Genomic DNA, 24,526 nt, shown 5'->3' on the forward strand with positions numbered 1-24,526 from the left:
ATGTATGTTTCCCATTAACATAAACATAAATATATTCTGATCTGATTACAGCAAAGACAACGTCGGCAGTATTGACGGCAAAATAGGTTACAGAATATTTCCTTCTGGATTGACAGGTGCAATATTTCAAAATCGATAATTATTTATTAATATTATTTTAAATTACATTCATATATCTGCATTTATGTCAAAACCTCGAAACTTTCAACAATCAACATGTCATTTATTAATATGTATTTGTGTCTAAATGACATTCAAACATCTTTTCCTATTCTATGTTGCCTGGAAACGCTTCCAACACGGTTGCGTGTGGCGTGAAAAATAGGCGTCGGTCCTATTTGGACATATGGCATTCGTAAATACGAACACATCACTCCAATTTTAGCTTCCCTTCACTGGTTGCCGGTTCGCTTTAGGGTTGATTTTAAAATTCTTTTATTTGTTTATAAGTATCTTAACAATCAAGCTCCCCTCTATTTATCGGAGCTCCTAGAGCAATACACTCCTTCCAGGGATCTTAGGTCAGGGACACAGAAACTTTTATCCATACCACGGTACAGGTTATAACACAGAGGTTATCGTGCCTTTGCCATTGCTGGCCTGACACTATGGAACAGCTTGCCCTTTCATATTCGCTCTGCTTCTGACTTGTCAGTTTTCAAGTCACTCTTGAAAACACACTTCTATTCAATTGCTTTTAATAGTGTTTAATTTGTTCTTAAATTTTTCTAGTTTTGTCTGTCGTGTGATATTCTATTGCTCTGTAAAGCACATTGGTCAGCTTGTCTGTATAAATAGTGCTGTATAAATAAACTTTGACTTGACTATTTCTATTTCTTGGAATCAGGTTTAATTTTGTGCGTATTTCTACACCCGTAGCAAGCATTTGCAGAAAGCTAAAGGAAGAGATCCTTAAGAGGCCTGTGAGTGTCCTCATCCGAGCAGCAGCAGCAGTGTGTTTGTTTTTGTGTTTTCCTTTTGGCAGAACGTGTTCAGTCTGAACCATGCAGATTTGAAAGCACGTGTGCGTGTATGTGTGCTGAAAAAACTCTATAATTATCTGGCTGAGAGACAACAATACACACCTGGATGAAAAGGAGTTAAGAGACACTGGCTGTGTCTCAAAGCGCCTACTTGCACACTTCAAACACTTAGTTTTAAGTACAGTATCTTACAAAAGTCTCACATTTTAATAAATATTTCATTATATCTTTTAGTGGGACAACACTGAAGAACTGACACTTTGCTACAATGTAAAGTATTAAGTGTGCAGCTTGTATAACAGTGTAAATGTGCTGTCCTCTCAAAATAACTCAACACACAGACATTAATGTCTAAACCGCTGGCAACTAAAGTCAGTCCACCCCTATGTTAGATTCCCATAGAGGCAGGCAGATGTTTATTATTAAAGGCCAGTTATTTCATGGATCCAGGATACTATGCATCCTGATAAAGTTCCCTTTGCCTTTGGGATTAAAAACCATACCCCCATCACATACCCTTCACCATACCTAGAGATTGAAATTTGAGAAACACTGATCTACACCATATAGTTAAAACTAAGTGTTTGAAGTTTCCAACTAGGCAGTTTGAGACACAGCCACGGACTATGTTTACACGCACACTATTATACCACTATTATTCCAAATATGACAATATTATGATTTACATAAGCGTAATGTAAACAGTCATGTAAACAACATTTTGTGTTTGGATATTCAGAATAAAGCCTTTTACGTAGCATTTGCTGATTAATACATGTGTGATATTCTGGTATTATTCACAAAAAAAGGCCCCATGCATCTATACGGCTGTAGGAATGCATTATGGGTAAAGTTACCTGTTGGTGAGGGATCAGGGGAATAGCGCCAGCGTCGATTCTTGGTATCTGCATCAAAGCCGTACGCTTCGCCCTGCAGGAAAATAAAAAAATGAATTGGTGAATTTACATGTCTCCTGACCTGTGTTGTAGGATACTATGGTTACTAAAAAATAGCCAAACTCCACCAGACTCCATGTAAATAGTCAGTACATTTTATCATCGTAAAACACACTTCATTCAAAGTGGACAGAAACTAAATAAAACTATCAAAAGCCGTCTTGATTCAACTTTCCACTGTTCCAACAATCACCACTCTGGTTTGGTTGAAATAAACCCTTAATTCACCCATTTACATGTGGAGATATGCTGGCTCTATACACGCTAAAATCTGATTATTTACATGGAGTCTGGTGGAGATATGCTGGCTCTATACACGCTAAAAGTCCTGATTATTTACATGGAGTCTGGTGGAGATATGCTGGCTCTATACACACTAAAAGTCCTGATTATTTACATAGAGTCTGGTGGAGATATGCTGGCTCTATACACACTAAAAGTCTTGGTTATTTACATGGAGTCTGGTGGAGATATGCTGGCTCTATACATGCTAAAAGTCCTGATTGTTTACATGGAGTCTGGTGGAGATATGCTGGCTCTATACACGCTAAAAGTCCTGATTATTTACATGGAGTCTGGTGGAGATATGCTGGCTCTATACACGCTAAAAGTCCTGATTATTTACATGGAGTCTGGTGGAGTTTGGTGATGGTGATTTCGGGGCTGTTTCATGTTAAACTAAAAGGATCTTACTCTTTAACTAAAAGCTCTATCTCTGTAGGGATCCATCCCATAATGTTGTCACACACTTAGAATATTAATCTTTTTAGCCTCCATGCAAATTCATGTATTCTTAGTGTGCATTGTCCCTGATAAATAAACCTGAAATGAACAATCTAAGCCTGTCAGCGGGCAAAAACAGCACTTTTAGTGGATGCAAACTGACGGTGAACATTTGTCCTGAAGGGTTACATTAAAGATTTTCTTTACGTTAGTCTCTTAGACACCAATGCATGAGGAAATATGGCTTTAAAGACAGAATATGTTATCTTGTAGTCTGGACGACTTGTTAGAATGAGACTTAAAATTGAAGCCAGACAATTGACAGATGAAGTGTTTGACCAACAGACTGAAAACCACAGATTTATCACGGTCACTTTGAGCTGCAGCCGGGGAAGAAGAAGAAATAAACCCAGTGACCCTGAAATGAAAGTGTTTTGTATTGTATGATTGTATTCTCTGCAGAGTGTGAATGCTCAAACACAAAGCTTCTATTATATTTGTTTTCACATCTTTTTCCTGACATCTGTGTCCTGCAGGCCACCACATCTCTCTCTACACCCATAAAACAACACCAGCGAAATGCAAACATGGCGATGAAGAATAATGTTCTCACTATTTGCTGATAAATATAATAAGACAGTACCTCCAGAAAAGCATTTTTTCAAATATGCCACACTTTTCGCTGCATAAATTTCCGATTTCCGCGCAAAATATTTATTTTGCCTTGGGGCCTCTTGCCCTTCAGAATTCACACACATAAGAGTTATGTTTGTTGTAATCAAAAAAAGGTCTTCCATTTGTTGCAGACCGAGCCATTCCTCAGCTGGCCACAAGTCTTCCTCTACATGATTTTCAACCCTGTCTGTCATATAAAATCCCTGCCTGCCCAATGAAATCATTGCACTTGCATGATTTCATAATCCCCGCATATTCGTTGCAAAAAAGTCCCTGTCAGGGTTGCAGCGGGTGGACCCAAATGCAAGACTCTTCCAGCAAACGTGCATAACAAACTCTTTATTTAGACTTAACTAACAAACTCACAACTACAAATAAACAGGACTCACACAGGAGAAACGGGGACAAAGGAAAGGAAACAGAGAGACTAAATACACTGGGTAACGAGGACTAACGAGGAACAGGAGGCACAACAGGTGAAACAAATCAGACAATCACAAAGGCGGGAAAACCAAAAGACAGGAAGACAGAAAACCAGACTTTCAAAATAAAACAGGGAACAGAGCAAAACAGAAAAACTACCACTACTAAAAAGACTACCACAATAAGACAGAACACGGAACAAAGTACCAAGCACAAATCACAACAAAACACACAAAAAGGCCACAAGAGTGGCACAAAGGCAATCAGTCTCAGCCAGATCCTGACAGTCCCATAATATATCTCAGCAGAAAGTTGAAAAATGTTGCGTTTACTTCACACAAGAGCAGCCATTTTCCCCTGTTGCCATGGGAACATTATGAAGTGACATAATTACGTGAACATCATCGAAAAGCAGGTTGTTGTTTTTTCTCTTTTTCATCAAACCGCAGTTTTTGCAAGTTCCCGCAATTTCATCGCATAAAATTGCATAAATATCATATAGCATATTCCATCGCATTTTGTTAAGAAAACGTGCCGCATAATCAAGGATTTTTGCCCCGCAACAATCACAAAAAAACTCCGCATTTTTCTGGAAGGACTGATAAGAATGTAAAAGGTTTCCATAAGAGACCAAAGTGTGTGTTTTGGTGTATGGTTATTTAGCTTAAGCCATAACTATAAGATAGTTAGGGTCACAGTGGCCTCGAGCAACATTGAGTAATAACAGAGACTATTTAAAAGAGACATGCCACTTCCTCAATCCTCAATACAACTATATAAGGAAAACCCGTAACGGCAAAGATGGCGGTTGTATGCACATGTCCCGCCTCTCCCGCTGGAAAGCCAATCATCTGCTTTATAACCCGTTGACGCCTGAATTTATTTACAATTATATAAACAAAATATTATGTGTGTTTCTGGCTCCAAGCTGATGCTAAATTAAGTTGAGATTGTTAATTTGTCTATAGCATATGGAATAGATATAAATGTAGGTATGATGCAAATTAGCGACAACAGGCATTATGGTAAAATTCTTTACAAAATGGTATAATTAATAAAACACATAGTAGATTTCATTAATGTCACAAAGTTGTTAGAACTTCTAAACTGTAAATGACAAATACATGGATCTTGACAACGGCAAGAAAGAAAACACTCTCCTACTCCCTAACATTGATAGTAGTTTCTTTAAGGGTAGGGTTAGGTTAAGGGGTAGGAATAGGTTTAGGGGTAGGGTTAGGGGTAGGATTAGGTGTAGGGGCAGGGTTAGGGTTAATTTCGCTTCCGTGACACAGATGTATCTCCCACTCCGACCGGTCCTACGAGAAACCAGTGCATGCAAAAGGTTCCTATGTATGTATTGCATGTAAACAAACCGGCATTGGGGGGAATACACCCACGCTATCTCGCCTGCAGTTGGAATGGAAGGGGTTTGATGCAAATTAGCGACAGTCGGCGTTAAGGGGTTAACAGTCAAGCCGGGAAACATTTAAGCCTATCGTCTGGTTCCACTGACACATGCGCACAGTGGAGGTTTCGCGACAGCGGAGACGATTTGGCGACAGCGAGTTGTGGCGTGTCAGACGGGTGTGTGCAAGATCGGATGGAATCCACATGGAAGAAGATGATAACAACGCCAAGGCGCCGGCCTACCAAGGTAGTTAAAGCATTTTATATCTATGGGCACAACACCGGCATTCTGGAAAGAGACGTAAGCAAAGTTGGTGTCGTGAACCCTTGCGCATGCGTAGTAACAGTATAACCTGTGGGGAAAAAGGCGTTTTAAACCTTATTTTGGGGCAAAGTCATCAAACTTTTTCAGCGATTTTTATCATATTCTACTGCTGTTTCTATACATGTAGTTTTTATGTCCCTGATGACCAGTGAAAGTGCAGTTCTGACTCTCTGCCCATTCATTTAGAGAGGAGCCTGGTCTTGTTAGTCCGAAATAGCTGCCCGGAGGCGTTGCCAAGATGGCGGCCGAGTGGCATGACTTGCCTAAAAGGACTTTGTTAATAATAACAAGTGAAACAGGAGCCGAATGTACAGCTTTGCGTGAGAGCAAATGAGGACGAGACATAACACAGGGGCCCCCACCCTGAGGGGGGTGTTGTGTGACGATAGCAGTCCCGGTGCTGGAGAAAAAGAGGAGGCCCAAGAAAGAAAGTATAAAGCCCGAGACGCAGTCTGGCGAAGTCGGTGACTCGAGTCTGTTCGGTGTGTCCCGTGCCGTCGTCAGTCAGCCTTCATTTTGTTCAATTTGACTTGTTGAATCGGGGGTGAAGAATTTGGGTGTCTTTTCCGAAATATTTTTTTTTTAAATGCTATAAAATTTAATAAAACACCCAAATTCAAAGAAAGTAGTGAACTGATCATTTATTTTACTTGTGAAGAGCGCTGTACGGAACCATCCAAGTAATTTTATTTTGAAAATTTGGTTGAAAGAAAACCCAAATTTGTGATATAGAAACTTTTTAAAAATGGGTCAAATTAGACCCCGAAGTCAACATGCCGGTTAATGAATAATAAATGCTTTGATAAAATACAGTTAAGGATCATCAGTGTATAGTCGAAACATACAATAAGAAAACTGTAGTTTAAAGATGATTTTTTGGGGCTTTTCCCTTTATACGATAGTGACAGTGGATAGACAGGAAAGAGAGGGGAGGACATGCAGCAGGTTGGATTTGAACCCAGGCCGCTGCAAAGGACTCAGCCTAGATGGGGTGCACTCTATACTGGGTGAGCTAGAGCAGTCATTCCCAAACTGTGGTCCACGGACCACTGGTGGTCCGTGAGGGTACTGCAGGTGGTCCGTGGAAAAGCAAAATAAAATGAGAAAAATAATAGTTTTTTTTAACCTTCATTTTACCAAGAAATTTCATAAGAATTAAGAATATGTAACTTGTGTAAAACTTTGAAGATTAATAATCCCCTAAAATCTCCAAAGGTTTTGAAATTTTAACTATATCCAATTGTTCTTATTACTGTATAGATGTAATACTACTTTCTTTCAACAAGCCTGTGGTACTGATGCGATGACAAGTTATAGTTTTAGTGCTAGTAGGCCTATTAAGAGGTGCGGATTAATTCATGTAGGACTATGGTCATATTTTATTATGTGTATTATGAGGTGGTCCACGAAAATTCTTGATTACAAATAGCCTCTGAGCTAGAGGTTGCCCCTAAAGTAGAGCGATTAGTTTCCGTCCTTACTTGGTCATAGTGAGCGCCAGGTTGTAGTTGGCCATCTTGATTTTGTTCTGGGCCTCCAGGTGAGTCATCCCGTCGGTGCCGACGCCATCGATGGCGACGATGACATCACCTTGGACCAGGTTACCCTGCGCCGCCTTGCTGCCCGGAGTAATCTGTCCAAAAACACAAAAAAAACAAAGACTTTTAGATCTTATGTTTTTGCAGCAAGAATCTTTAAAAGGTCCCATGACATGGTGCTCTTTGGATGCTCTTATATTACACCTTAGTGGTCCCCTAATACTGTATCTGAAGTCTCTTTTATATAGACCTTAGTGGTCCCCTAATACTGTATCTGAAGTCTCTTTTATATAGGCCTTAGTGGTCCCCTAATACTGTATCTGAAGTCTCTTTTATATAGGCCTTAGTGGTCCCCTAATACTGTATCTGAAGTCTCTTTTATATAGGCCTTAGTGGTCTCCTAATACTGTATCTGAAGTCTCTTTTATATAGACCTTAGTGGTCCTCTAATACTGTATCTGAAGTCTCTTTTATATAGACCTTAGTGGTCCTCTAATACTGTATCTGAAGTCTCTTTTATATAGGCCTTAGTGGTCCTCTAATACTGTATCTGAAGTCTCTTTTATATAGACCTTAGTGGTCCCCTAATACTGTATCTGAAGTCTCTTTTATATAGGCCTTAGTGGTCCCCTAATACTGTATCTGAAGTCTCTTTTATATAGGCCTTAGTGGTCCCCTAATACTGTATCTGAAGACTCTTTTATATAGACCTTAGTGGTCCCCTAATACTGTATCTGAAGACTCTTTTATATAGACCTTAGTGGTCCCCTAATACTGTATCTGAAGACTCTTTTATATAGGCCTTAGTGGTCCCCTAATACTGTATCTGAAGACTCTTTTATATAGACCTTAGTGGTCCCCTAATACTGTATCTGAAGACTCTTTCCCGAAATTCAGCCTTGGTGCAGAACTAAAGCCACTAGTGCCAGTCCCACAATGATCTTTCCTTAGGATGTGCCATTTCTGTGTCTGAAGCTATTGAGGTGGAGGGTGGGGGTTGTGGTCTTGACCATCTGCCACGTTGCTCATTTGAAAGCCATGATGTCTCTCTCTCTCTCATGGGGGGGCCACATTCTCTGGGTGGCCAAAGCAGAGAAAGGGGAGGTAACCTTGCTCCTTATGACCTCATAAGGAGAAGATTCCTGATTGGTCCATCTGAGCTTTCATTTTCTCAAAGGCAGAGCAGGATACCCAGGGCTCGGTTTACACCTATCACCATTTCTAGCCACTGGGGGGACCATAGGCAGGCTGGGGGAACTCATATTAATGTTACAAAAACCTCATAAAGTGACATTTTCATGCCATGGGACCTTTAATCGGACACATGATGAGATGAGCTTAATTAAAGAGGCAATGTTTTTCTGATTTTATGTCATCTCCTTTTTGTTTATTTATATCGTGAATGTTGAGGTCACAGCACAGCTCAGCGCACACGTCAATCTGCATCTTTCAGTCGTTTAATCACGAGAAGCTGCGTGGAAAAGCTTCACCGTTTCACTTGAAAACAATCAGTCAAATGGGAACAGAATTAATCAATACGTCAATGGTTACTGTGTCTGCAAACTAAAGTACCCTTAATCTGAAAATCCCTCCTCAGGAGGGGAGTTTTGACCCTCATTCACGCAGTTACACAACAAAAAGGGTCAACCAGCCTGCTCCTAGATCAAACTAAACTAAATTTCAGAGAATTAGGAGATTTAAAAATGCCCCGTCTACCGTTTAAAATCTGAACTGAAACACCGGAAATTTGTTTAAAGAAGAAAACCAGTTGTCTTCACAGTTGAAACATAAAACTGGAAAGTGTTGATATCATATCAGCATTATCTTTGTCAATATAACATGCACACGCACACACACACACACACACACACACACACGCACACACAGACACGCACGTGCACACACAGACACGCACGTGCACACACAGACACACTAGCTGGACTATCTGTCCAATCTGAGTTTTCTGTTGCACGACTAAAACTACTTTTGAACATCCACATGTTCCACCAAAACCAGTTCCTTCCTGAAACTATTTAGCAGAGGCACCGTGGCTCCGTCCGGAGCTTAGCCCCGCCCACGACGATTGTGATTGGTTTAAAGAAATGCCAATAAACCACGTTTTCCTCCCATCCAGGAATGCTGTGACGACTAGCTAGACCTTCCTCCACAGTCTGGCAAAGCGAGACTAAAATGGACCGAACTGCTCAGGTGTGAAAACAACCAAACATTCATAGACTTGTTACATTTAAAAATGCTGCAAATCCTGTATAAGTCTTTAACTGAAAGCATCCAAAAATGTGTTTAAAATGAAAGAATGTGAGTTGAGAGGCCTGTCGACTGTCTGATGGGTATCAGATGTCAGCTGGGTGCTGCTGGGAGGAGTTCGTGAACTGGTTTCTGCTCCTGCTGCCGCTTGTCTTTTTATATCTTTAGTGACAAATTAGAATGAAATTGCATCTGTGGTGTCATTGGTTTTTGCACTTGTCTCTTCTCTATCTGTATTGCAACTTCTGCACAGCACTTTCTCTCGGGATTGATAGCTCTATCTCATCTTTATCTTACGAATGTCTGTACAAGATTTCATCGCAATCCGTCTAATAGCTGCTGAGATATTTCAGTCCGGACCAAAGTGGTGCTCAGACAGATTAGCTGACATGCTGCTAGCGTGGCTAAAAATAGTTCTCAGCTTGGGTTTAAGTTAACAACAATAACGTGAGAATAAACATCATGCACTTCATCTGTGAGTTTTTAAAACCCTGAATCTCTTAAAAGCAAGTGATGAGTTTCATCCATCAGATGAAGAGTGTGTCTTCAGATGTGGAAACATTTAAAAGTGTAGACTTTGTGACTTTTCCCTCACAGAGCCGGTGTGTAGCCTCGAGGCCTGTGTGGCGCCTCCAACACAAGTGTTCATGCCTGAGTGTTAAACCCCCGGACAGCTGTCCATGCACCGCTAACCCCCGCTGACTCACATCCACTCACTCTGATTACTCCCCAAAAATCCCTCCCGCTCCTCCCTGCTTTCTCTGTCTTTCTCGTCACTGCTATAAAACCCTGAAAGCTGAGTGACCTTTGGCCTCTACCTGCCTCCCCAGGCTGTCAGCTACAGTATCTTATATATATATACTGTATATATTTTTGTATATCGTTGTATGGGTCCTTGTTGCACCGTTAGCACATTTTGCATTGTGCAAAATGCTGCTGCTAGAATCGATTGTAAGATTTTATTGTTTGTTTTCAAGGCCTTAAATGGCCTGGCCGCGGAGTATTTGTCCGAGATTTTAACCCTGCGTGAGCGCAGTCATTGCGTTCTTCAAATCAACTGGTTTTAGAAGTCCCAAGGTCTAGGTATAAACAGGGGGGGTGATCTGCCCCGAGACTCTGGAACAAGTTACCCCCTGATATTCGCACTATTACAGATACCAGTATCGGCATCGGTTCCGATACTGCCTAAAACGCTGGTATCGGTATCGGGAAGTACTGGAGTTTATGCACCAATCTGATACCACGTAATAAAGCCCTAAAGAAAATCTACGTTAAAGTAGTTTATTTATGTTATTTTTCCGTTATAACTGACTGTCAAACTGGATAATAAATCAGTCCCTCCAGAAAAACGCGATTATGCGATCGCATAATTCAATGCATAATCAGCCAAAGTCCGCATATTTATGTGTGGGGGGGTGCATTTTTTCAAATATGCCGCACTTTCGCCGCATAAATTGACGATTTCCCCCGCAAAATATGCGGTGCTCGCATAATTTCATAATCCCCGCATTTTTTGTTTCAAAAACGTCCCATAATATATCTTAGCAGAAAGTTGAAAAATGTTGTTTACATCATAGAAAAGCAGGGTGTTGGAGGGGGAGGGGGGACTTTTTTTTCTCTTTTTCATCAAACTGCAGTTTTTGCAAGTTCCCGCAATTTCATCGCATAAAATTGCATAAATATCCTGCATATTCCATTGCATTGCAAGAAAACGTGCCGCATAATCAAGGATTTTTGCAACAATCACAAAAAAAACTCTGTGTTTGTTCATCTTTCACAAAGAGCTTAACCTGAGCCAGACCGACAACAAAGATAGAAATCATATCCCATCCATACAGGGATAGTAGTATACAGCTGTTAAAACATGATAAAATATATGACACACTGGTATCGGATCGGTACTCGGTATCGGACGATACGCAAGTTCAGGTATCGGAATCGATATCTGGAAGCAAAAAATTGTATCGGGCCATCTCTACTTTTAATAGTATTAGTGGTCTCCTCCTCCTCTTTCTATGTTTCATTATTTTTATTGTATATGTTGTTTTATTCTTGGTTCCTGATGTAGAGCACTTTGGATACCTGCTGGTTCTGGTGAATGTTTATGTGACGATTTGTGTAGTTTAAAACAATAACTGTTTCCGTCTGATGGTTTACAGATCTCCACATTTCCTACTGCACTTGAAGGCAGCTTCATTTCACGGAGAAAGAGAGAAAGAAAAAGGCTTTTTTGCCGCTGCAACGTGAATGTGCACGGCAAGGTTAAGATGGTACGGTCCACGACAGGAGTCTCTAAAATCATTACTATACATACATAACATATGTACAGCTAAGGATACATACATGTTTTGAGCCTCCTGAAGGGTTATTTTTACTTCTTTTGGGGAGTGGGTTGTCTTTCGTATTTCTTTGAGGACGACAAATCTACCTCTTCTAAATATTTGGGGCGACATATCCCGCGCATCCCCTCCAGAAACCTACACCTATGGGTGCAATGCATCATTCATTGCTCTTATACAAGGTTAAGGTTTAACTGTGCACTGTCCCTGTTTAAGTAAAAACTGGACGCCCTTGATTTGCATAAAGTAGACTGGATTCCACTTTATGCAAATGTGGAGCTGCACCTCATCTTATCCGGTTGCTGTGACTCTCCGAGAGTGCATTGTGTGCCTGTAGTGTCGGGAGGAATCCTCGTGATGGATGGAGAGAAGATTTTACATATTAGGATTACAGATTTAAGAGATATTTTGTGAGGCACTGCTGGGATTTGAACCCAGGATCTCCTGTTTACAAGACAGGTGCTTTAACCAACTAAGCCACAGAGCCTCTTGACTTCATCAAAATGTATTCAGCACAACGAGCCGATGAGGTGGACACATGAAGCTCCAGATAGAGACACATACGTTATACCTGGGTTGGACATAAGCAATGGCCCGATGGCCAGTAAAGAAACAACCATTTAAGTGTCACATTTGATAAGAGGACCCATCTGTTGTTAAGCACAAATTCTTTTTCTGATATTGTAAATTAGGGTAGATGTGAAGAGGTGCTGTGGCTTAGTTGGTTAAAGTGACTGTCTTGTAAACAGAAGATCCTGGGTTCAAATCCCAGCAGTACATTGGTGAGCAACTGAAACCTAATTTATCACTTTGGTTCTGTGTGATGCTTCATGACAAACTGTCTACAGCTGAAGCTGAATGGTTGAACAACAACTGATGTCGCTATATGACTACAGACCTGTTTAGTCATCGCTTTGGTCAGCTCGGGTTGTTTTAAACGTGCTGTAGAAATACATTTAACTCGACTTGACAAAAACTTCACTCCAAACGACTACAGAAAGACTCAAAACTACAACAAAGAGACGCAAACTATAGCTAACAAAAGACTCAAGCGACCACAAAGACACGCAAAACAACTTCTTCTAAAGATTCTTTGATTAGATAACTGAATGTTGGGGAATCTCTTTAATAAGAATAAGACTTATCTTGTCTCTGTATGAACATTAGTTAGAGTTATATAAAGACATATAAATATATATATATATATATCTTGTTTCATCTGGAGTGGGTTTACATTTAGTATGAGGAGACATCTTCATGATGGCAAGAGGAGATGAAACATCACAGCCTATATTTTAGAGATATTCTCTGTGACAAAGAGGTGCTGCTGGGATTTGAACCCAGGATCTCCTGTTTACTAGACAGGCGCTTTAACCAGCTAAGCCACAGCACCTCTGCTCCTATGGTTTCTTCTTCTTCTACTTCTCGTTCCTCTCATCCCTCCATTATTTCCGGCGCACTCCACTGATTGAGCCACGTCCGGTTTAGCACTCGGCTAACTTGAATAGTGATGAAATGATGACTTGTGCAGCTCTCGGGAGGCGAGAATGGGAAGGAAGAGGTGCTGTGGCTTAGTTGGTTAAAGTGCCTGTCTAGTAAACAGGAGATCCTGGGTTCAAATCCCAGCAGCACCTCATGGTACAGATCCATTTGTCAGTGCTACATTTCTGTTGTGCTGTGCTCTGCTATGTTGCTACGGGTGACATCAAGCAATTTCAACGTGCACGCAAAGCATCCTGGGAAGGGAGTGCTGCGTTTGAAAAAATGCTGCGCGTTCTAAAGCTGGCCGATGTCCATCATTATGCAAATGAACGCGACTATCCAGTAGAAGTAGACGAAAATCTTTCAAAACTGACCTTTGTCAATCTGAAATGAAGACAGATTCAGCAACTGCACAGCCTACTTCTCGCTTAAAATGTTTTCAGAAACACGTTTCGGTGAACTAGCTTCGTAAAATACTAGATTGTAATTGTTGAGATTCTCGAGCAGCCAGACCCACGTGACGCGTTCGTCCAATTAGCTGCCGGTCAAGGGTGTGGAGCATCAACCATGCATGTATGACGTCTATTGCAATGTTTGTGATTCCACCGGAGGGTCCCAAAAACTGACCTCCACTCTGCTAAAAACATGCATCACGTCTACTTCTGGCAAAGTAGATGTTGGAAGCTCCGTTCAGGAGAACAGGATCTAACTCACACTGTTCTTCATGTAGGGAGCAGTAAGAACTAGGTGCTGCTGGGATTTGAACCCAGGACCTCCTGTTTACATCCAGGCTAGGGCACAAAAACTACAACAAAGGGCCAGTTGTTCAAAACATTTAATCTGGATAATCCCATTTTTTGCTTTCCAGGATCAGGTAATCCGTCTTACTTTTATGCCGGTTTTTCAAAGCAACATTGGACTGGATCACCCTTATCCAGATAGACAGTTTTTAAGATTTTCCAAATCCAGATTACCAGTGCTCTAAATGGGACAATTTATCACAATGTGGGCTACCAGCTATGTAAAGAACAGGTAGGAGAGCCAACATGGGGTCACTGTAAGTGTTTCTTATTTTGAGACAAAATACAAAAATAACAATGTGGTGGAAGTTTTTCTTGAAGCAACAGGGTTTAGTGATATTCATGATAAAATCAAAACGAATAACGACTGTTTGAGAATTAAACCAAAGTCTGGTCTTTGAGTATTTATTTACATTTGCAAATGCAGAGAAAACAGTTTCACAAGTACCACGGCACATCTGAAAGGGTCTTCTAACCTAAAGTCTAAACATCAATACATCATATAGTGAAAACCTCTGTTAAGCCACCCCTCTAAATGTATCTTCTAGCATGGCCATAGTTGATCACCTTCCCCTCTGCTCTCTGTTCCTAACATTAGCCTAAACAACAGTTTTATCTCAGGAGACAGAAACCTACGTAGTTCTCACTGTCGTAAACAGTCATCGGCCTTCTCCACTTCTATCTAAGCAAAAAGACAACAACGTGAGGAGCTTCAGGATAGTAAAACTAAATAACTCTACTAGGCTATATTGACGGCTGTAACTGTTCCCCTCTCTGGTGCTTTAAAAGTCTACAGGAAGGAGCAGGATTTTGTGGAGGTTTAAAACAATCATTAAACAAATGGTAAAAATAAAATTTGCCACCACAATAACCATCCACTTCCATTCATAATTTCTTTTATGACCCCTCATCTGAGTTACAACAAATAAAAACAAATATACATTAACCAATATATTGTGGATATTTTGAAAATGTCTTAAAAAAAAGGCTAAATGTCCAATAGTTAACAAAATAAAGAATGTTCATGGTTCTTCTTCATCTGAGGAGGAGAGACCAGCATTTCCAAGCCCTGCTTTTAGGAGGTGGATCTGAAGTCTGGCTTTGGTTTGCTGCAGTAACAACATAACAACTATTGTTAGATTCTGCTTCTGCAACTTGAACAAGAGGTGCTGTGGCTTAGCTGGTTAAAGCGCCTGTCTAGTAAACAGGAGATCCTGGGTTCAAATCCCAGCAGCGCCTCTTTGTTACAGAGAATATCTCTAGAATATAGTCTGTCATGTTTCATCTCCTCCTGCCATCATGAAGATGTCTCCTTACACTAAATGTAAACCCACTCCAGATGAAATAAAAGTATCTTTATATAACTGTAACTAATGTTAATACAGAGACAAGAGAAGTCACAATGTTGTTACATGAAGAACTGCTTGAGTTAAGTGGGATTTAAGCTTCTGCGGGGGCTCTACGCAGAGCTTTCGCTGTGACCTAAGGTTCATACTTGTATGTCTGCGCCGATCTAGCGTATCTCTTTAAGAGAATAGCAGAGCCTTAATGTGTGTGTATGCATAGAAAGTGTGTGAGAGCGTGACGGCGACTAGCTTCGGAGCGAGTCTCAACTCTGGCGGTGGAGACGGAGTAACAAAGTGTCTCCCTTGGGTTAGGGTTTCTGACCACCGTCCGAAATAAAGCCTGGCAATATTGTAGGGTTGACTATTGGTGCCGACATCGATATATATGCCCACTTGTAGTCGGTAAGCAGTAGCAGGAAAAGCTAACCCTCTCCTTGATTTCATGTTGTTCACAGAGAAGTAGGAAGCTGGAAATGAGCAGGGTTGGATACGCAACCAGTAGGAATCGGACCGGATTAGAACACAAATTTCGGTTCCTCATTTCGGTTCCACTTAATTAGACTATTTTCCCCCTGTCGCTCTGAAACGGATGTAAAAATATCAACCTTTCTCTGTAGTGTACCGTTAGCTAGCCACCGTAAATGTAGGCTACTTTAAAAAATGCCATATTTCCCCTCTGGGCTCACCAAAACGGACGTAAAAGCATATTAACCATTCTTCACGTGATCGCTAGTAAACATATTACACTTACAACAATCGGTTTAGGAATCACAATCATTTTAAAAGTACCGGTTCGGCATCAGAATCGTAAAAATCCAAACGATACCCAATCCTAGAAATGAGTCAGGGGATATGCAACGCTACCAAGCCACGGCTAAACGGACCAATCACAGTTTTTGTGATCTGTGTCGCCGCGACGTGTAGTTTCATTTCTACCTGTCTACCTACGCACGTACCTACGGCGTCGATTTAACACAGAAGCATAAACCAGGCTTTAGTTTCTATTCCCTTTATCTCATGCATGTGTCGCGACACACAGAGCATATTTACTTTTTATAATATATTCTGTTAATACACTGCATATATCTATATTATTCTTACTACTATTATAATGTCACTGCTACCACATTGCACATATCTGTAGATGTTGTTCATACATTGTTCATATTACATAGCCATATTTATCCTGCTCTTATAAGGTAACTGCTAATACACTGCACACATTTAAATTTAATTTATATTACTCAAAACCACCATCTGTAAACCAACTGTATACTACTGTCTACACTGCACTATATTTCTTGTCCTGTCTATACTTGAATATCACATTGCACTTTTCTGTTCTTTTTGCACTTCTGGTTGGACACAAACTGCATTTGGTTGTCTTTGTACACAATGAAAATAAAGTTGAATCTAAGTCTCTGTTTAGCGTCTCCTCTCTCCTGCATCTTCCTGCCTGTGACCTGGAAATCGATCTCAGCGCTCCCCCTCTTAAAAGGATGTCTCAATTCCTAAAATACATCTCGAGGAAAGGGGAGGCTCGCCGGAGGAGCTGTGAGCGAGGATGCACAGGTGTTAAAGACATTCGTGGACGGTAGATTCAACGCGGAACCATACGTCAGGCAAAGACAGACGAACTACAGCAAAGCAAAATGATTGCAAAGAGACTTAAAAGGGATTCCAAACAGCCATATTTGAGTGTGCACCTCCACAAATAAGCCCTGAAACTGCACTTTTCCAGGGGATCTGTGCAGTAGAAATGTGAGTGAACATAGACTACTACAACATGGAGATTTTGCCTCCAGGAGTTGCTCGTCCAGCGCGCTGACATTTGGTCCAGCAGCAGACAGAGGCCTGCAGAGTGGCAGGGAGCGTCTGTGGCTGCTGACAGGCCGCAGGCTGTTTTTAGCCTCCGAAGGTCACACACACACACACACACACACACACATATACACACACAGACACACACACACACACACACACACACATATACACACACACACACACACACACACACGTCTTATCAGCTCTTCCTCTACTGTTGCAGAGTCAGTGTGTTCGATATAATCCAGATTCTATTTTTTTTTTAGCTGTGGACAGTTGCACATGACTCCTTGAAGGTTGCAGGCAGACTCCATCGCTGTAAGAATTTTACTTTCTCAAACGCTTTTTGTCCAGAAAACTGTCGATCCAGCAGATCTGGTTATATGTTATGTTATGTAAGATACTGTGGCTGTGGTGTGAACATAGGAAGTGTGTACAAGTATGTGGGTCAGTGTGAAAGTAGGCCACTCTGCAGCCGGGACAGACAGGCCTCACATTGTTCGAGTTCAGTGAGACAAACTCTCCAAACTTTAGTTTGCTCTAATCCGGCCGCTTGGGATGAAAGAATCTGGAAGCTGAGGAACCCAGAAATCAGAAATCTGCAGCTCCAATGTCCTGCAGTTTTATGCAGGAAGTCAGACTAATCTCATGAAGTGGTGTATGTATGACACGCCAATTCGTATACCATTATTGACCAGTCCCTCCACAAAAAATGCGATTATGCGATCGCATAATTCAATGCATAATCAGCCAAAATCTGCATATTTATGCGGGGTTGAGCGAATTTTTTCAAATACGCTGCACTTTTGCTGCATAAATTGTCGATTTTCGCGCAAAATATGCAAAATATAATCCCCGCATTTTCGTCCCATAATATCTTAGCAGAAAGTTGAAAAATGTTGCGTTTACTTCACAGAACAGCAGCCATTTTCCCCTGTTGCCATGGGAACGTTATGAAGTGACGTAATTACGCGACGTGAATTTCATTGCTGAAAATTGCATAAATATCCGGCATATTCCATCGCATTTTTTAATAAAATGTACCGCATAATCAAGGATTTTTGCCCAGCAACAATCACAAAAAAAACTCGGCATTGCTCTGGAAGGACTGATTGGCCTGTTATCAAGATGCATACTTGCTTTTTTAGCGTGATTATCTAGGCCGTTTGGCCTCACCGAGCCGATAATCGGCCGTGGGACAGTCTGGCGAGGTCGGTGACTTTATTTTGGCCGATTTTACATGTATAATCTGTGTCTTTTACTTGCCTGACTGGACAATTGAATAAAAATCCTTAGCGTTGAACCATGACCTCTTCCTTCCCCTTCTCACCCCCCGAGAGCTGCACCAGTCATCATTTTATCACTATTCAAGTTAGCCGAGTGCTAAACCGGACGTGGCTCGACCAGTGGAGTGAACCGGAAACAATGGAGGGATGAGAGGAAGCAGAAGTAGAAGAAGAAGTTAAAGAAGCAGAGGTGCTGTGGCTTAGCTGGTTAAAGCGCCTGTCTAGTAAACAGGAGATCCTGGGTTCAAATCCCAGCAGCACCTCTTTGTCACAGAGAATATCTCTAAAATATAGTCTGTGATGTCTCCTTATACTAAACCCACTCCAGATGAAACAAGATTATATATATATATATTGTTGTCATTTTGAGTCTCTTTGTTGTCATTGTGTGTCTCTTTGTTGTCATTGTGTGTCTCTTTGTTGTCATTGTGTGTCTCTTTGTTGTCATTGTGTCTCTTTGTTGTCATTGTGTGTCTCTTTGTCATTTAGTGTCTCTCTGTTGTTATTTAGTGTCTCTCTGTTGTCATTTAGTGTCTCTTTGTTGTCATTTTGTGTCTCTTTGTTGTCATTTTTAGTCTCTTTGTTGTCATTTTGAGTCTCTTTGTTGTCATTTAGTGTCTCTTTGTTGTCATTTTGTGTCTCTTTGTTGTCATTTTGTGTCTCTTTGTTGTCATTTTCAGTCTCTTTGTTGTCATTTAGTGTCTCTTTGTTGTCATTTTGTGTCTCTTTGTTGTCATTTTCAGTCTCTTTGTTGTCATTTAGTGTCTCTTTGTTGTCATTTTGTGTCTCTCTGTTGTCATTTTGAGTCTCTTTGTTGTCATCTTCAGTCTTTTAAGTCCTTTTGCAGCTCTGTGAAGTTGTTTTAACCACTAAGCCGCAGCGCCTCTTTAACCTTCTTCACAGGAGCTGTCTGTTTCCTAGAGGAGGGTTATTTTGTGTGTCTCTGTTGTAGTTTTGAGTCTTTCTGTAATCGTTTGGAGTAATGCCCGCTTGTCACTTGTGTACAGGCAGCGTGATGATGTAATCTACCAAGAGCTATCTGCAAAAATCCAGATCAGTCTGCATCAAAGACCTCTGAGCGTCTAACGTGGATCTTCTTCGGGTTTTCCTTGACGTTAAACTGTTTGGGATCCCCTGACGTGCAACAGGATGCAGAGGGATCAGGAGTTTACTGAGCGCTGAGTCAGCGCCATGTGTTACAGCCGGAGTCGAGTTCACGAGAGCTCGGCTTTCACACGGACGGGAAAACTTTATTTAAGCAGCTCAGAGAGACGCTCAACTGCACGGCGAGAGCAGAGAAGACAATCACAAATGTCAATCTACCGCTGATGGAGCAGATTGGTGTGTGTGTGTGTGTGTGTGTGTGTGTGTGTGTGTGTGTGTGTGTGTGTTGTGTGTCTGAAGGTGTCTGTGTGTGTGTGTGTGTGTGTGTGTGTGTGTTTTGAAGGTGTGTGTTTGTGTGTGTTTGTAGGTGTGTGTGTGTGTGTGCATCAGAAAAGCCTGTTAGACACATAAATCTTCTTTCATACAAATGTTAATCCCTAGTGTGTGTGTGTGTGTGTGTTTGTAGGTAGGTGTGTGTGTTTGAAGATATCTGTGTGTGTGTGTGTGTGTGTGTTTGCAGGTGTGTGTGTTTTGTAGATGTGTGTGTGTGTGTGTGTTTGTAGGTATGTGTGTGTGTGTGTGTTTGCAGGTGTGTGTTTGTTTGAACGTGTGTTTGTGTGTGTGTGTGTGTGTGTGTGTGTGTGTGTGTGTGTGTGTGTGTGTTTGTAGATGTGTTTGTGTGTGTGTGTTTGTAGGTAGGTGTGTGTGTTTGAAGATATCTGTGTGTGTGTGTGTGTGTGTGTGTGTTTGCAGGTGTGTGTGTGTTTGTAGATGTGTGTGCGTGTGTGTGTTTGTAGGTATGTGTGTGTGTGTGTGTGTGTTTGCAGGTGTGTGTTTGTTTGAACGTGTGTTTGTGTGTGTGTGTGTGTGTGTGTGTGTGTTTGTAGATGTGTTTGTGTGTGTGTGTGTGTGTGTGTGTGTGTGTTTGTAGATGTGTTTGTGTGTGTGTGTGTGTGTGTGTGGCAGAGAAGACAAGTACTGTACTCACACTGAAAGGGAATCATTTGAAAACCCCGGCACAAAAGGAGAGAAAGGTTGAATCAAGAAGGGGACTATTTTCAGCGGCGAATGGATCTACATGCGGTGCTGTAGTGTTTATTTGTGGCATGCAGGACGGTGTGTGTGTGTGTGTGTGTGTGGGACGGAGTCAGAATAAACTACAGCCTGTGTGTTCAGTGAGTTATCCACAGGGAAATCAACCAAATATCTACCGCCTAAATATTGTTCTGCATCCTCATCAGCCCGTTCATACTGTGAATCTACCGCTGATGGAGCAGATACGACAGATTCATCCTCATCTGCCTGTTAATCCCACAGATTCACTTCAACGATGAACCCAGAGGAGGCAGCCCAGAGGCATGCTGGGAAGCGTCCACCGTCCTCTCGCTCATCCTGAAACTCTCCGGCGAGCGCCGTGACAGCTGTCAGTGTCAGAAAACTCAGCGTGATTCCCATTCAGCGAGCACGTCAGATTATCACCACATGGCACCGCACACAGAGATGTTTTCTCCAACCAAGCTCAGGGTTTTGTGTCATCCTGTGTCTGTGTGTGTGTGTGTCTGTGTGTTTATTTCTGTCGTTAGGGATTAACATATTTCTATGAAAGCAGATTATTGTGTCTAACAGGCTTTTCTGTTGCATGCATGCACGCACACACACACACACACACACACACACAAAAACACACGGGTTTGTGGCACTATCTTTGTGGGGACCCGTCATTGACATAATGCATTCCCTTACCCTAACCTTAACCATCACAACTAAATGCCTAACCTTAACCCTTACCCTAACCTTAACCATCACAACTAAATGCCTAACCTTAACCCTTACCCTAACCTTAACCATCACAACTAAATGCCTAACCTTAACCCTTACCCTAACCTTAACCATCACAACTAAATGCCTAACCTTAACCCTTACCCTAACCTTAACCATCACAACTAAATGCCCTAACCCTAACCTTAACCATCACAACTAAATGCCCCTTAACCCTAACCATCACAACTAAATGCCTTAACCATCCCTAACAACCATCAAATGCCTAACCTTAACCCTTACCCTAACCTTAACCATCACAACTAAATGCCTAACCTTAACCCTTACCCTAACCTTAACCATCACAACTAAATGCCTAACCTTAACCCTTAACCTAACCTAAACCATAACCTAATTGTATCCCTAATCCTAAAACCAGCCTTTTAAACTTGTGGGCCCCACAAAGCTGTCAGGACACCACAAGTATAATGGACTCCCGGTTTGTGGACCGCACGAATATAGTTAAACAAGCCCACACACACACACGCACGCACGCACGCACGCACACACACACACACACACACACACACACACACACACACACACACACACACACACAGCTAGACTGAGGAGGATGGATTATTTCTGGATGTTTAAATCAACAAAATAAACATCTTTAAGACTTCTTTTCGTGCCAAAAGGGCAATGAATGAATAAATGAATAAAGAAAAGCAGGTCTTGTGCACTGCATACTAGGGTTTAATCCTGTGAATCCACATCCAAACTATTTCCTGTTTCCCGAGAATTATGATAAAGGGAAAAAGGGATACACTAGTTATGTTCTTTTGTAGGCTCGAAGCCCTAAATTGTTGTCATTGCTGATGGCGCTCCACCCCTGCCGCCTCCATGATGTCTCGTATGTGCTTTCAATGTGTCCTCTGAGACTCGTCTCCTCACTCTTGTCTCCTCTGTATTGTCTTTACTGCATGGACTGCTTTAATGCCTATGCCAAGATATGTGCTTGCTTGTTAGTGTGCCACTTGTTTGTATTAATGTCTTAATCCTTTTTGCTTAGGCCTGATGTCATTATACAGGGCTCGACATTAAAGGGATACGCCACCGTTTGTTGAAATAGTTCTTTTCACGGTCTACCCTGGCTGTAGATAGGTGGGCCGATGCATTTTTTGTCTCAGTGCAAATAATCAGGTCGTTTTTTTGTCTTTTGTTGGCTCACTTTTACTCACAACATGCTAACCGGCAACATAGGATTCCATTCACTACGCTAAGCTAACTAGCGTTGGCGCTGCTAGTGTTGCACCGGACTAAAACTATGCATGCACAAAAAATGCGTTGGCCCACCTATCTATAGCTAGAGGAGACCCCACCTATCTACAGCTAGAGGAGACCCCACCTATCTACAGCTAGAGGAGACCCCACCTATCTACAGCTTGAGGAGACCCCACCTATCTACAGCTAGAGGAGACCCCACCTATCTACAGCTAGAGGAGACCCCACCTATCTACAGCTAGAGGAGACCCCACCTATCTACAGCTAGAGGAGACCCCACCTATCTACAGCTAGGGGAGACCCCACCTATCTACAGCTAGAGGAGACCCCACCTATCTACAGCTAGGGGAGACCCCACCTATCTACAGCTAGGGAGACCCCACCCTACAGCTAGGGATCCCCACCTATCTACAGCTAGAGGAGACCCCACCTATCTACAGCTAGGGGAGACCCCACCTATCTACAGCTAGAGGAGACCTCACCTATCTACAGCTAGGGGAGACCCCACCTATCTACAGCTAGAGGAGACCCACCTATCTACAACTAGAGGAGACCCCACCTATCTACAGCTAAGGGAGACCCCACCTATCTACAGCTAAGGGAGACCCCACCTATCTACAGCTAGAGGAGACCCCACCTATCTACAGCTAAGGGAGACCCCACCTATCTACAGCTAGAGGAGACCCCACCTATCTACAGCTAAGGGAGACCCCACCTATCTACAGCTAGAGGAGACTCTACCTATCTACAGCTAGGGGAGACCCCACCTATCTACAACTAGAGGAGACCCCACCTATCTACAGCTAAGGGAGACCCCACCTATCTACAGCTAAGGGAGACCCCACCTATCTACAGCTAGAGGAGACCCCACCTATCTACAGCTAGAGGAGACCTCACCTATCTACAGCTAGAGGAGACCCCACCTATCTACAGCTAGAGGAGACCCCACCTATCTACAGCTAAGGGAGACCCCACCTATCTACAGCTAGAGGAGACTCCACCTATCTACAGCTAGGGGAGACCCCACCTATCTACAACTAGAGGAGACCCCACCTATCTACAGCTAAGGGAGACCCCACCTATCTACAGCTAAGGGAGACCCCACCTATCTACAGCTAGAGGAGACCCCACCTATCTACAGCTAGAGGAGACCTCACCTATCTACAGCTAGAGGAGACCCCACCTATCTACAGCTAGAGGAGACCCCACCTATCTACAGCTAAGGGAGACCCCACTTATCTACAACTAGAGGAGACCCCACCTATCTACAGCTAAGGGAGACCCCACCTATCTACAGCTAAGGGAGACCCCACCTATCTACAGCTAGAGGAGACCCCACCTATCTACAGCTAGAGGAGACCTCACCTATCTACAGCTAGAGGAGACCCCACCTATCTACAGCTAGAGGAGACCTCACCTATCTACAGCTAGAGGAGACCCCACCTATCTACAGCTAGAGGAGACCTCACCTATCTACAGCTAGAGGAGACCCCACCTATCTACAGCTAGAGGAGACCCCACCTATCTACAGCTAGAGGAGACCCCACCTATCTACAGCTAGAGGAGACCCCACCTATCTACAGCTAGAGGAGACCACACCTATCTACAGCTAAGGGAGACCCCACCTATCTACAGCTAAGGGAGACCCCACCTATCTACAGCTAGAGGAGACCGTGGTAAGCCCTATTTAAACAAACGATGGCGTATCCCTTTAACTTTTTGAGGCACATTTCACTTGTCCATGCACAAAAGTCACTTGTCCGGGTAAAGATTTATCATTTTATAATTTTTTTGTGTGTTTTGCTATTGCAGAATAGCAAAAGTTGAAAGCATCCAAACACTATCAACATTACAGTTTTTTTCGATTGCTAAACGACAGTGGGGCACAACTGGAGATGTGCAAAACTCAAACTCCAGTCTGCACAGCAGCAGTTCATGTGGACTAAACTCTAGTTGGTTTCTCATCGCTTGAACACAGTTTTCTAAACTCTACACACTTATC

General features: G+C 42.2%; 1 protein-coding gene and 6 non-coding genes across 11 annotated transcripts in view; 4 read left to right on the forward strand and 3 right to left on the reverse strand.

Annotated features, from left to right (window-relative positions):
* LOC114571761 (LIM domain-binding protein 3) overlaps window positions 1-24,526 on the reverse strand; it is an 82,698-nt gene that overhangs the window by 37,768 nt on the left and 20,404 nt on the right. For all 5 annotated transcript variants that reach the window (XM_028602936.1, XM_028602934.1, XM_028602937.1 and 2 more), the window contains 2 exons: window positions 6,977-7,128; window positions 1,841-1,913 (listed from right to left, as the gene is read on the reverse strand). In XM_028602936.1, coding sequence (XP_028458737.1) covers window positions 1,841-1,913; window positions 6,977-7,128 — 225 coding nt within the window. The remainder of the gene's footprint in view (window positions 1-1,840; window positions 1,914-6,976; window positions 7,129-24,526) is intronic.
* Window positions 12,051-12,124, reverse strand: trnat-ugu (transfer RNA threonine (anticodon UGU)). The gene has a single exon. It is a non-coding gene; the product is annotated as a tRNA-Thr (tRNA).
* On the forward strand, window positions 12,344-12,417 carry trnat-ugu (transfer RNA threonine (anticodon UGU)). Its single transcript has one exon. It is a non-coding gene; the product is annotated as a tRNA-Thr (tRNA).
* trnat-agu (transfer RNA threonine (anticodon AGU)) lies at window positions 12,957-13,030 on the reverse strand. Its single transcript has one exon. It is a non-coding gene; the product is annotated as a tRNA-Thr (tRNA).
* trnat-agu (transfer RNA threonine (anticodon AGU)) lies at window positions 13,198-13,271 on the forward strand. The gene has a single exon. It is a non-coding gene; the product is annotated as a tRNA-Thr (tRNA).
* On the forward strand, window positions 15,085-15,158 carry trnat-agu (transfer RNA threonine (anticodon AGU)). Its single transcript has one exon. It is a non-coding gene; the product is annotated as a tRNA-Thr (tRNA).
* On the forward strand, window positions 18,565-18,638 carry trnat-agu (transfer RNA threonine (anticodon AGU)). Its single transcript has one exon. It is a non-coding gene; the product is annotated as a tRNA-Thr (tRNA).

The sequence above is a fragment of the Perca flavescens genome, chromosome 17, assembly GCF_004354835.1.
Source record: "Perca flavescens isolate YP-PL-M2 chromosome 17, PFLA_1.0, whole genome shotgun sequence".
Lineage (NCBI taxonomy): Eukaryota > Metazoa > Chordata > Actinopteri > Perciformes > Percidae > Perca > Perca flavescens.